The following is a 15,432-nucleotide window of genomic DNA, read 5'->3' on the forward strand; positions in this document are numbered from 1 at the left end:
CACAAAAAATTTTTGCCTTTCACATTTTATAGTGTAAACCAATTTTTCAAGTGAATAAAAACCTCTTTCCAGTTTCTCATTTCTTTTCACTATTCAATGTGAGTATGAGTTACTTTTAGAATTGCTGTTCATTCTTTCAGGTTACTAAAGTTTTGGTAGAAGACAACTGATATCACATACTATACCAATAGATGACAAGTCCATTGAATAAACCAGAAACAAACAAAACTCAATCACTTTTTACTTTCCAGGCTCTGTTATATATAACAGAGGAAATGTATGACAATAGGTCAAAAAATGACCTTCAAGATTTTTACATTTTTGGATTCTGGCTTGAAATGTCAAGAAATGCAGAAAAAGGAGGGGGGGAGTTTTTTTCTGTATGTATGAATGTTAGTGTGGGGGGCATGATTTTGTTCACCCTCTTTGAAGCTTAATGCATGCTTTTTGTCGAAAATTTTTGAAATTTTGCAGGAGGTTTGTGTATTGGGGGGATTGATGCTACTAAATTTTGGTGATTATCTCCCCACCTTCTTCACCTTTATAAAGGGGGTTTGTATCGTATCTCAAGTAGGGTCAGACTTAAAGATTTTACCTGATTGGCATTTACACTTTTTATAAAACCCATCTCTACCCTCAAAATTAAGCTTTTTGCCATTTTATAACAAATAAAAATATAAAACGTTTTATACATCATAACAGATGGTGCCACAGTTTTAAATGTTGCCAGGAAAGTTAAGCAATTTGCTGGTTTTTTAAAGTATACATGACTTAATTTTACACTGTTTTACATTTCTTTTTATATATTGTTCAAATACATATATGAAATTTCTTTGTTAAGAATTAGGTTACACATGCAAATTCAACTGTTTTATGTTTTCAACAACTTCAACTATCATCATCATAATCATGAAAAATAAAAATCATACTTTTTATAATTTTGTGTATAAGTGCATCTGCAGCACAGAACATTATTCATCAATGGTAAAAGATACACTTCATATAGAGAGTGTCTTAAATGGAGAAGTATATGTATAAATATATACTTGTTTTATACACTTTTATTCAGATAACAACCCTCAAATAGTATACATGGCTACTATTCAAGGATTTAGGGAAACAATGTAAAATTAATAAATATAAACTATAGATACCATCTTTATTTAACAAACAAACTTTAATAGAAAATGAAATATGTAAAATATCCTGTATATAATAGATGCATGGCATCTGCATAAAATTTTCAAGGAAGGGGCAGTTTGGAAACAAATAATTGCATCAATAAATTTTTATTTAATTTTTTGGGTTTTATTTTTCATAAATAGATTATAGAATACAGTATTGCATAAAAGTATCCCATGGTCAAGGATGTAAGATTACATATCTCAATCACTTTTACAATTATGATTTGTGGAATATTTTACTCTATCCCAGAAAGGGCAAGTGCTCGTTTGACCCCCCCCCCTCTGTATATACATCTATTCATGGGTTTGTGAATAGATGTATTTTTTATATATACCTGTAATAAGAAAATAATTAAAGTAATATTCATTATGAAGATACCAGTTGCCATTTCAGATATTTTCTTTAAAAAAAATCATCAGACTTTCATAAATATTTAAATACTTTATTAATAATGGATAACAGGTATGTGCAAAGGGTCAATAAGAGAAAATAACAATGCCAATGCCCTTGAATAATAACCAGAGAGAAAACATTCAGTTTAAAATTATTCAAATAAAACCATATAATATAACCTTATAATATAATCAAGATGGGTTGATATTAATAATAATAAAGCAGACTCAAATAACACACCATTAAATTTACACTCACAACATATGGCCAACAACATAGGAAAAGGACAGACACCATTAAGCAGTTGTGGGTTCAAAAGGCACTCCATGGCAGGCATCCCTATGACCTGGCCCTGGATTTTGTTGACAAAACTGCATCAAACAGCTGGTTAGATTGGGGATGCCTCTTTGGAGAGATGGAAGGATTCATAATTGCCATATAGGATCAGGTCATAAATACTAAAAAACTACAGGAAACACATACTCAAAGATCAGTGGCGTGCCATCATTGAAAGCGGTGGAAGCACTGCTTCCCTTGTATTTTCTAAAATATAAATTCATATTGGGCAATTATTTTCATATTTTAAAGTACTTTGAATTAATTAAAATTAATATTTTATTATAACTGCATTATGTATCTTATTACAAATTTCTATACTACATGTGAAAAAAACAATAAGATTGCTATTGTATATTCGAATATCAATGATGGAATGGAAGTGCTGTATTGTCGAAACCGGGTCAGTTTCCACAGCGAAAATAACAATTGTGTAAAGCAGCCAGATTATAGGCATTGGTGCATGCGCTTTACAGAGCACCAACCTCACCCGGTTTAGCTGGTGGAAGCTACACACCAAAATATTGTATAACGCTTCCAACAATTCTATCCCTTAGCCACTGGCAGGGAGCTATCTGACTAAGTGAACTGTTTTAAGATTTAAAAAGTAAAGAGTATTCAATATTATTTTTATGTACATTTCTTTGCAAAGTTATATTTAATTATAATTTTCTTTTAATTATACTGTAATTATATTGACAGATTTTCAGACAAAATTTTTAGAACTTTTATCACTTTCAGATGTGTTTCATAATATTAAAATTATTAACAATTTTTCCAAGCGTGTTTTAATTCTTTAAAGTAAGTAAATTTTATGGGAAATTTTTTGATTTATCTAAATTACATAGTGAATCGCAATACAGTAGAACATCGTTTATCCGAATCAATTGGGGACTGGGGTTGTTCGGATAACCAATTACATACAAAAAAATATATTAACCTATCTGATGTCGAAATTTTTTCCCGTTGCATATCACTTTGTGTTGAATTTTCATCAATTTTAAGCCTAACGAAAATTTTTATAATAATCGAGGCTATTGTATCATTAAAAATTCTTTATTTTGTACAAACAAAATAGATATATTGAAAAATATAAAAACAAAAATATTATACTTTAAAAGTTAATCTAGTATCAAAAACGTTTGATTCAGCATGACACAGTCCGACTGGAAAGCTTTCAGTTAACCAACGTTTCGGTTGACTGGTTTTTGGATAAACGATGCTCTACTGTATTTATATTTGTGTCTGGACTATATTGACCAGTAACTCTTAGACATAAAAAGTATAATTAAATGATAATATGAACAAAGATGTACTAAAAGAATTATATGATTTAATATCATTAATTTTTATGGTACCATCTACCAGTGAGTCTGTTGAGTGCAGTTTTTCAACCACAAAGCAAATTCATACATTAGCCAGGAACATTTGGTCAGAGGAAAGATTGTCGTCACTAGCATTGCTTTCAATAGAAAAAGCTTTCAAATACGTTGATGGAATCAACAACCAGCAACTTTTATGATAAAGTAATGACTTTATTTGGTAATTTTTTTTCTGCAGAGTTAGTTTATAAAAAATTAAAAAAACAAGTTCTTCTATCATTGTTTGTATCATATCAATTTGTATTATGTATGTATTATTTGTATTTTAGAACTAAAATACATAAATTGTTTATTTTTGTCATTTCCAGTATTTGTTTAAAACTTTTATGGAAATGTGAGGTTTCGGACAGGTCTAAACCGTCATGAAAGACGCAAAAAAAAAAAAAAAACAGTTAATTTAAAAAAAATTTATTAGTTTAAAAAAAAAGAGAGAAAAAAAAAGGAAAAAGTCATTTGTAGTCGGACACCCATTGTTTATATCAAACTGCAAAACAGAAACCATAAATCATGGAAGGAAGCCGTCCTACGATCGGTGGAAGACGAATTCATCTTCGATTTCGACTTTTCTCGCACTCCAGGTAAGAGTCTCATTACGTTTAGTAACAAGAGACCAACCACTCGGGAAGTGTAATTGAGGGAGAATGACCAATCAAAATGGACAAAAGAAAAAACAGAAATTAATATAATCCCTGACAATTGAGGACACCTTGCACTCAGTTAACGTTCTGAATAACCAGAACACCATGTGTCAATGCGGGGGGAAAAACCAGTTTCTCATCTATTGTGCCAACCTGTAAACTTTGCCACTTCGGACTTACAGTGTCCCTGATGCCAACAGACGAAGTCTCCCCATGTCTTACAGACTTGTCAACATCACTGTCCCGGGGCCACCTTCAATCGACAATCAAAGAACCACATCGACACTCAGGACGTCGAATGGCTGATTGTCCTAAAGCAAACTATTCTGTACATAGTTTATGTTTAGTTTATGTTAAAATAAACGGTTTTTGTCAGATACTTGTCGTCTTTGTTTTTCCGCCACCACACACATACGAATGGACCCCAGACCATCACTGATGCGCAATTAATTGATTGCCCCTGGAAATCGGCTCCTTGCAGAAACACAGCTTCCCTATCATCAAATGTCACAGTACGCCACTGTCAAAGATACAACACTCACAAATAACACATGCAGAAAATGTCACATCATGCCAGAAACTATACAACACATCACTTCTGGTTGCATGCTCTTGGCACAGACAGATTATTTACATAAACATAATCAAGTAACAAATATAATACACCAAGAACTTGCAAACAAACACAAATTATTAGACATCCACGAACCATACTACAAATACATCCCACAGACCAGACAGTATTGGAAAATAACACATACAAAATGTACTACGACAGAGCCATAATCGCAGATAAAACAATTTATCACAACAGACCAGACATCACACTCATTGACAAACATAATAAAATCACATACATTATAGACATATTCATTCCAAAACGCTCACAATATACAAAACACATGCACTGAAAAAAATTAGAACTCGCCCAGGAAATAAGGCATCTGTGGAGGACGGATAAAGTGCTTATTGTACCTGTCGTTCTCTCCTCTACAGATGTCATACCACACACTACACAAAAGCCCGAGAGCATTACAATTGAATAGAAATACATACATCACACTACAGAAGGCCACTATATTGAATACATGTTATATTGTTAGGAAATTCCTGAATACAGACATACACTGACACACTTATTTAATTTTTGTCTTGACTATGGTCTGGCATAGTACACAGCCATCAGGGTCAACCAAGTATAACTCACAAAACCCATCATAATAATAATCAACACAGAGCCCAAATGGTTAGGAGTTGAAAGTTGAAATTTGGTACACTGTGCATTCGCACAATGTACTCTAAGAGAAGATTTTTGTAAATTCTCTCCCTTGCAGGATTTAATTTACAAAAATCTTAAGGATTACCCTGAAGAACTCTGCTTCTTCTATACTATTTTAAATAAGGTTTTTGTATTTTTGTGGGAAACCAAGCATATTTTTAGACCCATCTAAAAACTCTAATTAGTTTCAGAAGAAGGGGGACCTGATTCTTGCACCTGGTGAAAACAGATAAGATCGGCTATAATCTTAATCTTTGCTATCGTTAGTTTTTGCCCAAGCAATGCCAGACTCATCTGCTACTATATAAAATAAAATCCACACAAATGATTATGTAATAATTATAAACTATACTAAAAACTAAGTTATTTAAAAAAAAACCTTTAAAAAATTAAATAAATGCTTAATAGTTAACATGTTAAATAAAAGATAAAAGCCATACTAATGAGGTAGTGTTAATCAAGATATTACTATACTTCATTTACATTCAATACACTAATTTAAAATGTTTAGTCTAAATAACTTAGGTTTTCAGTTTTTACATAATCATTTATAAATATACATAAAATAGAAGTTAAAAAACTCAAATTTCAAATTTATGAAGACTAATTATAATTTTAAAAATCTTATTAAATGGTTTTAATAAACTGCTACTTACTTCAAAGAAAGATCAGTAACTACTTCTTCCATTTTTTTTATTTGGTTAATAAGAAAATCTTTTTAGTCTAATAAAAGAAAAAATAAACATTATAATTAATAAACTAATATTTGAAGTTTAATTAAAATTATATATGTATAAACATATAATAAAGCGTTGATTATCCGAATGTCAATCAACCAAAACATCAATTAACAGAAAGCTTTCCAGTCAGCAAATTTAAATTTCTGCTAGTGCTGTGGCATTGCAATATTTGGCTATGTCTTGGGCTACTCCAATATTACTTTTGTTGGCATGCATGTTTTAGCTGGCAGCATTGATGCGACCATGAGAGGGTACTTAAGGACGCACCAGTATTTGAACGAGGCTTTTTTCTCATTGTGAATGGTGAGCTTTGGTTTTGTGTGGTGTTTTTCTCAGGACTGTGTGTCATGCTGAATCAGAATGTTTTTGATACTACATTAACTTCCAAAATATAATTCTTTTTGTTTTTATATTTTTCAATATATTTATTTTGTGCAAAATAACGATAATTTTCAACGATACAATAGCCATGCTTATTATTTTTAAAAATTTACATTAGGCTGAACATCAACGAAAATTGAACACGAAGTGAAAAATAAGTTATCTGAACAACCCCAGTCCCCAATTGATTAGGATAAATGACGCTCTACTTCAATTGCTAATCAGAGGTTCTGCTTTTTGAAATTGCTATTTTCATTTGTAAAATCCAATTGAAAAGGATGAGGCTGAAATGCATATTGGACAAATAAAGTGCTGAGTGTAATAAGCCTGATTCATTGGTTCTAGTTCACTATTATTTTGTAAAATTATAATACAGGCAAAAACGTTTTAATGTATATCAGATTCTTTAAAAAAACTAAAAGCAATAGATTCACTAAAAATTTCCCTAAAAAATACATATAACAATTAAATATGTGTATCTGTTGATTAATTTGTAAACAGATAAATGTGTTTTCCAATCTACTAAAATCACACATATTAGTACTAGTAATTAAAAACAAATGGATAGAAGTCATGTGACATTATTATTTTCTATTGTGCAATTAATATTTTTTTTGTTGCTTTCATGGAACATTTACTTGCAGGGAATTTTTCTAATGATATAGTACAGGGGTGGGCAAGCAAGAGTTCAGTGGGAGCCGAAATGTAGGTTTTGCAAAATGCATGGGAGCCGCAGTTCTGTACTGTCGTGGCGGATAGTATGGTAAGGCGCGCAATTTTATTATATAATATTAATATAATATAAAACAAATATTGAATTTTTTTAATAAACATATTTTCACAAAATTATAAAAATAAAATTGTAAAAATAATAATAAAAAAACAGAAATTAACGCTTTCAGGAAGAGCCACATGCAACTCAAAAAGAGCTGCACGCGGCTCTCGGAGCCACATTTGCCCATGCCTGATATAGTAGAATCCCCAATCATCCAAGGTAATGTGGACTGATACAACCTCAGATAACTGAAAACTTTCATAAAATGAAATGATCATAGCCATTTTGGAATAAAAATTACAATAATATTCAAAAAAAACTTATAATGGCATCACTTAAAATTCACTAAGGTATTAAAAGTTGCTTAAATCATATATAACATTTTTTTTACACAAGATTATAGAAACTAGAACTGGTTACTTATTCACAATATACCCTTTGTAACTTCCAATACTATTTAAAATCAACATTTTTCAGCCTCCTTAAGTCTCAGCTAACATTCTGTAAATAGCCTTTATAACCTGAAACAAGCCCATGAATTAGACTGAAAACATCCATAATTTTAAGTATTGTGTGCTGGAAGCGTATGAAAGGTATATTGTGAATAAATTTTTTACATTATTTATTATATAGTTAATATATACAATAATTTTAAGATTATTATTACAGTAGAGAGTCGTTAATCCGAACCCCGGTAATCTGTACAATTTTCAGTCAGACTGTGTCGTACTGAATCAAACATTTTTGATACTGGATTAATTCTAAAAAGTATAATTTTCATGTTTTTATATTCTTCAATATATTTATTTTGTTTGTACAAAATAAAAAAATAATTTTTAACGATACAATAGCCTCGATTAGTATTATAAAAATTTTCATTAGGCTTAAAATCGAAGAAAATTCAACACGAAGCGACACGCAACGGAGAAAAATTTGAACATCAAACAGGTTAATATATTTTTTCGTACGTAATTGGTTATCCGAACAAATCACTAATCCGAACAACCCCAGTCCCCAATTGATTCAGATTAACGACTCTCTACTGTATTATTGTAATTACATTTTAATATGAATGATTTGTCTCATATTGAATTTGAACAATAAAAGGAACAGAAACAAATCATTTTTTGATAAATGTTACTAATTTAAAATTCTCTCTAAAAAATCCTTTAAAGTTTTTTTTATAGCAGTCCCTAACATCTCTGCAATATTCAACAATCGCCCCAGTATCATTTTTCACGAGCAGTTGATCCCAGATATTTTTAGCATATTTGATTATATATACAATCCGTATCTATTAATTAAACATGGCATTCAAGAAGAGCAGGGAAGCAATGAAGCCTAAGAGGAAAGTTGTATTAGTATTAATGAGAGGTGAAAAAAAAAAATTATTAAAGGATAAAAGCAGTATGTATGTGGCAAATCTGGCAGCCATGATAAAAGCAATTTTGTCTTCAGGTTCAGAGAAAGAAATTTTCAGAACTTAGAGTGTTAAGAAGCTGAAGTCAATGGTATGCACCATTATAAGAACAAGCAGTAAATATAGCTAAAGGTGTGATCATATTGATTTCCAGAAATCAACATTATCACACCTTGTTATTGAGGATAAGCAAGGATAAACTCCTAGTGTGGATAAATGAGAAGCAATTGACTGGTGATATCATCTGAGAAAGGATTATTTATGACAGCGGTCTGCAACCTTTCCAACCTCACGGACCATTAAAGTCACAATTCTGAATTCCACAGACCACTATCATAAATTATTTAAATGATAGGAAATCTGTAGAATAATGATCATAAAAGTTCAATTTTACTATATTAATATGAAAATCACTTGTTTAATTATAATCAAAAGTAATGCAAGCCTAAAATTCACTGCTGTTTGTTTGAAATAAGTTTATGCGCTTTTCCACGAAGGACGACAATCGTACTCACAATATTGTTTATTGTTCATTATTTATTGATAACAGTCACTTAATATTTGGTTTTAGATTCAAATAAAAAACCTCCAATGAGTGAAAAAAGCAACTAAGCATTTTGCATTTCTTTCATGATACTTTGCATAACCTTCAGTTGATCAATGACCAAATTTCTCCATGGACCACCCAAATTTTCTCGTGGACCATCAACAGTCCATGGACAACCAGTGGCCAACTGCTGATTTATGAGAAAGCCTGTGAAATTTGCATTTACTACACCTTAGTGAACCAAGGTACAGTAAATACAATTTTCAATCTATTACACAGTTATTTACTTATTTTATCTATTGTTTTCATGTTTTAATTTATTATTTAGGGCATTTAATTGTGATATTTTTTATCTTAAATTTTGTGTATTTGGAATTTAAGTTTATCAAACTGGACATTGTTTGGGATCTGGGAACAGATTAATTCACTTTCCATTATTTCTATGGGAAAAATTGAATTAGACTTTAATTTATTGTTCCAGGAGGACATTTGACACAAAAGTACAAGACAACTAACTAAATATCATACTCAGCTCTTTAAAATACTTAATGAATCATCAAACACCTGATGCTGAGAAATGTTTATTAAACAAACAGTTTTCAACCCAATACGATTGGCCATCTTTAGATACAACCAAAATTCAAATGTATTTTACCTTGACATTTAAACAGAACGTTCAAACACTTTTACATTTAAATTTACAACAAAATACTAGATAAATTAACAAATAAATAATAAAACAAAACAAAATATACTAAATGAACTAATACAATAACGATGTAAATAAAATAAAAAATAACATATGTAAAATAAAATAAAAATGAAATAAATACACAAAAAATGCCTCTAAGTATAAAGGCAGGTGCAGACTAAGAATTTTTGTGTTTTAGTTTTTCTTTTATATAGAATTTCCATGCAGAAGCTAGTCCATCCGCATCCTTAGCGTTAATACAACTATCCATTAATTTACTCTATAGATTTTGATTTTTTCTTTGTGCATTGCTAACAATGGGGAATGCATAGCCCCGAGGAGAATTGCTTCATTTCATTTAACCACAGAGTCCTCTGCTTGTGCCATACAGGATAATACTGTGTTGCAGTGCCCTTTATTAGTGTCATATTTGTGCTTCTTAAGTCTGATAGCTAAATTCCTTCTTGTGACCACAATATAGACCTTCTTAATTCCTAATTTTCAAATGGAATTTTATACATGCCTGCTTTTTCTTCTTTTTTAATCACGTCTTTATCATTTCTTAAATACTGTATAAATTAGGTGCTCTTTTGAAAACTATTTTTGAGTGACACTTTTGTCAGACAATTACACATGTTGTATATAATATTACTTAAATATTTTGAAAATATAGATCGCATTAGTCACCATTAAAACACTTTGATTTCAATTTGTTAAATAAAAACACAATGAAGAATCAATTATATACTAAATTAATAAATATTAAATTTAATTAATCTTTATTAATTTAACAATCAGAAAAAAATGGTAATAAAAATATTTAAAAAATTACCATAATTTTTGAAATTAACTAGCCAGAATTAAAATTTCTTATTCCATATAATTTTGGAAAATAAAATTATTAATACAAAAGACTTAGTTCTAAGTCGTAGACATTTTAATAAATGCAACTGGTTCAATTTTTATCTGCATATTGTGAAAATAAATTTTAATCCTAGAATGATTATTATTTATTCTAGAATTAAAATTTATATCAGCCATGAGCAACCTGTAGTTCATCAACTTTCCATGTGGCTTTAAAGCTATCCATAAAAAAAATAATTTTAAATCTGAACTTATAACAGTATCACAATATAAAACTTATAAGTTACAATATACATATTTCTATGCCCTTAGTAAATTCAGAAACAAGTCAATTCACAATAATTATTGAGAATATACAAAACAAATGAGTATTTACAAACAGTACTAGGAATTCTCACAAAATAATACAAAAATTTGAAATAAATACATTCATCCCATTAGTATGCTATAAATATAGTCAATATTTTATTTAGTAATTTATTAAAATATTTTAATAATTTTAATGCACACTTTTTGATATTTATAATTTTTCATCGAGAATTTTTAATAAAATTACTTATAAATTATATTCTATTAAATTATCAATTTGCTATATTATTTTTAAGAAATACATTGGGCATGAATATATTATTAAAGATTATTTTCATATACATTATAAAAATGTATGTATGTGGTGATGTACAATTTCTACCTTTTTTTGACTTAAAAAAATATATTCAAAATTGTTCATATATTTTTGTAGAATTCGGTTATAACAAAAATTTCTTATAACTAATCTTGTAAAGAAAGTATGATATAGTCATTAACATTTGATCTGTTGTACATTCAGGGCACTTATTAAAAAATTTGAGGAATCAACACTCCTTTATAGACCAGTGATAACAGTTCTTTATTTAAAATTCAAGACTGTTTTAAGTGGTGCATTATGTTTAGGAACCGTTTATAAGGATCTTAAACCCTTGCGAGACTGATAAGCATAGGCACATTTACTTTAAATATTTTATTTTGGACTCTCTTGGCCCGAGCGACCTCCGCTCTTACATTAGTCATGGACGTCTCCTCTTGCACGCTCCCTAGCGTGCCAGCTCCGTAACACGTTTCCCTTTTTTTTTTTTTTTTTGAAATAACAAAAACACAAACTTAAAACTCAAGCACATACATATTTACAAATTAAGTCGAACAGGAGCTTTAATGATTCTTCCCGATTTAGTTCTTCATGTTGGAGTTTGAAATCCCTTTTCTTTTGAGATTCCCGCTTCTTCCTTTTCCTCAGTTTGTTCCTTTTCATTTTCTTGCTTCTCTTCACCTTTCTCTTGAGGTGCTTTTCTGGGTCTGTGATTCGGTTTCAGATGTACTCTGTTTCTTCGGTACTGTTGTCCGTGTGGGTCTTCTATTAAGTATGATCTCTGTTCATTTAGAGGTTTTACAACAGTTGCTGGGGACCATTCTTTTCCTGTATGCACTAAAACTTGCGTTGACGGTCTCAATGGATTGAGGGGAACACTACCTCTGTCATAATACATTGACATCCTGTGCTGGTTCTGCTCCAGTTGCTGTTGGATATCCTCTCTAGAAAATAGGCATTGGCGATAATGGGATGATTTGCATGGAAGTGTTGACCTTATGTTCCTTCCAATGCATAGCTGGGATGGAGATGGCAATGAGTTCCTAGGAGTGTTTCTCCAATTTTGCAAAGCCAAATACTGATCTTGACCTGCTTCTGCTGTCTTTTTAAGTATGTTTTTTATCGTTTGCACATGCCGTTCTATGTGGCCATTACTCTGGGGGTATCAAGGACTAGATGTACAATGCCTGATACTCCATCTGTCACAGAAGCGATTAAAAGCTACTGACGAGAATGGGGGACCATTATCAGTCATCAATACCTCTGGACTTCCAAATCGCGAAAAAGTTTCTTTGAATTTGGGAATGACTTTGGAAGCGTCGGTCGATGGCATTTTATAAACTTCTGGATAGGCGCTGTATCTATCCACAATTAGCAAATATGGACTGTTGGCCAAGTAGAAAATATCCGCTGTTGCTTCTTGCCATGGGTATGTAGGAATTCTGTGGGGTATCAAAGGTTCTTTAGTCTGAGCTGGTCGAAACCTTTGACATAGTCTACATGATTTTACTACTTCTTCTATGTCACGATTTATTCCTGGCCAGTATACCTTATTCCTTGCTCTGCTAAGTGAAGCGTTGATTCCTAAGTGTGCAGCATGAATTTGCTGTAGAACCCTGGTTCTTTGTTTCTCTGGAATTATTATGGCAGGTCCTTTACATATAATATTTCAAGTGAAGATCCTTATTAATCCGTTACGATCTTTACGATGATCTGTCTCGAGTTGGGGTTTGTGACTCGAGAATGTCCGTGCAATGGTTCGAGGAAAGCTACACCTCCACACTCAACAAGTAAATATTTACAGTTTATTTACACAACAAATATTTACAGGATGTACAATGTTCGACAACATTACATACACTATGCAACAAGGATGTGGTATCTCACGTCGGCTTGTCTACTGGGGACTGTTATACTCCGGGGAACTCAAGTCGCTTTTCGGAGATGGCTCAACTATACGGCCTGTCCAGTCTCCGCACTTACCCGTCCCTGAGATCGTTGTCAGAGGAGAACACTCTCTCTATGCTCAGCGGGCTGTCCAAGTGCCTGAGACTACCGTATTATCAGTCTCTTGCCCTTCTCCCCGTTTCTCGCGTATACAATTTAAGGGATTCTACGGCGACAACTTGCGGCCAATCAGATTCTTCTTTTCCCCTGGGAGCTTCCAAAGACGTCCGCCCTATTTCCCGACGATGTAGCTTACATTCGCGTCCGTCCCTTGTTTACATTTTTTTTTCCCAAGCCGGCCGACACGTAGCAAACACATTGACCCTTAAACGGAGGCGCCACTCCTTTGATCTTTCCGGCCGTTTATGGCCCCAACGCCAGGTGGGTCCAATTATCTCGGTCGCGTGGCTTTTCGACTTAGGACGTTAAAAGCGACCTTTACAATATCCTTCCATAGATATAGGTCTTCTTTAAAATCGTAGTAGGGTTTGATGTTTGATGGTATAGACTTTTTATGTACTGGCCATCCTTCTGATATGTATTTCTTTAGAGTCTGTAGACTTTGATCTTGTTTTGTGTTTTCAGCTAATTCTATGAGTTTGGTATCTGTAATTTCCATACCAACTGTTCTTATTAATACTTGTTCGTCTAGATCCGGTGTTGCAAAATTGGGTGTAGAATGCCTTATGTCTCTTGAAAGAATATCTGCAATGAGATTATCTCTTCCTGGCTTGTAGTATAGATTGAAGTCGTAAGCCAATAACTTTAGCATTAATCTCTGCAGTCTAGGAGACAATGCGCTTAATGGTTTTTTAATCAGCGTGATTAAAGGTTGGTGGTCGGTATATGCTAGAAACAATCTTCCAAGTAGCAGACGATCAAATTTTTTACACCCATAATATAAGGCGAGTAGTTCCTTTTCGATTTGGGAATAGTTTTGTTGTGTATCATTCAAAGATGATGATGAAAAAGCTAAGGGTTTTCCTTCTTGTGAAATTACTGCTCCTAAAGCATGTTGACTGGCATCTGTATGTAGGGTTATAATTTTGTTTGTATCAAATTGTGCTAACATTTGAGGCTGTGTTAAAATTTTCTTTATATATTCAAAATCCTTTCTTGCCTCTTCTGTCCACGTCCATTCAATATTTTTCCTGAGAAGCTGCCTGAGATTGTGTGTAAGATTTGACAAGTTAGGTATAAACTTGCCTAAATAATTCACCAATCCCAAGAATCTTTGTAGTGCTTTTGGACTTTCTGGTTCTTTTAATTGTTGAATGGTAATAAGTTTTGATTCTTCTGGTTTTATACCGTCTGGTCCTATTATGTGCCCTACAAAGGTGACTTGCTTTTGTGCCAGTTGGATCTTGCTTTTTTCAAATTTTAGGCCGTGAGTTTCTGCTCTTTGTAAGACTTTTATCAGTTTTTGATTATGCTCTCTTAATGTGTCGCCATAGATTAGAACATCGTCCATATATGTGTAAATGCCTTCAATATCAGAAAGTATTGTGTCAATAGCTCTTTGAAAATGCTCTGGTGCTGTTGCGATTCCAAACGGCAATCTTGTAAATTTATATTTTCCGAAAGGTGTATTCATTATTAACAGTTTTGTGATTGTTCTTCCACCGGCAGCTGAAAGAAGGCTGACTTAGCGTCCATAACTGTATAATATCTGGCTTTTGGAATGCTGGCTAATAGTTCTGTTGGCGATGGTATCTGATAATTATCTCTAATAATGTATTTATTTAACTCACGCAGATCCATACACAGGCGTAATTTCCCTTGTTTCTTTTTAACGATGACCATTGGGTGGAGCCAACTAGAAGTTTCTTCTGTCTTTTTTAAGATTCCTTTTCTAACCAGATCCTCCAATTCTTGTTTAACTTCTGTTTTTAAAGCTTCTGGGATCCTTCTAGGAGGAACAAGTTTTGGAATTGCATTTTGATTTAGTTTGATTGTAACTTCATGTTTGAGTTTGTCACTTCCCTCAAATACACTGGAGTAAGATTCCAAAATATCTTCTGGGTTAAGTTCAGGTGTAACAGAATTTATCCTTTTAATAAGGTTCAGTTTTTTGCATGCATCTCCACTCAACAGAGGTAGTCCACGCGTTCTGACAACAAGGAATTTGCTCGTGGTTTCATGGCTTCCAGACTTAAGTCGGAGGTGACATTCACCGACGATAGGTATTCTTCCGCGTGTGAATGTATAGGCTTTGACCTTAGTCGGTAT

General features: G+C 32.2%; 1 protein-coding gene across 1 annotated transcript in view; it reads right to left on the reverse strand.

Moving 5' to 3' along the window:
- The window catches only part of LOC136989959 (transcriptional repressor p66-beta-like), a 36,442-nt gene that overhangs the window by 12,696 nt on the left and 8,314 nt on the right, over positions 1 to 15,432 (reverse strand). The window contains exon 2 of the mRNA XM_067288267.1: positions 5,870 to 5,936. Coding sequence (XP_067144368.1) covers positions 5,870 to 5,901 — 32 coding nt within the window. The 5' untranslated portion in view covers positions 5,902 to 5,936. The remainder of the gene's footprint in view (positions 1 to 5,869; positions 5,937 to 15,432) is intronic.

The sequence above is a fragment of the Centruroides vittatus genome, unplaced genomic scaffold, assembly GCF_030686945.1.
Source record: "Centruroides vittatus isolate TY-2023 unplaced genomic scaffold, ASM3068694v2 scaffold_861, whole genome shotgun sequence".
Taxonomy (NCBI): Eukaryota; Metazoa; Arthropoda; class Arachnida; order Scorpiones; family Buthidae; genus Centruroides; species Centruroides vittatus.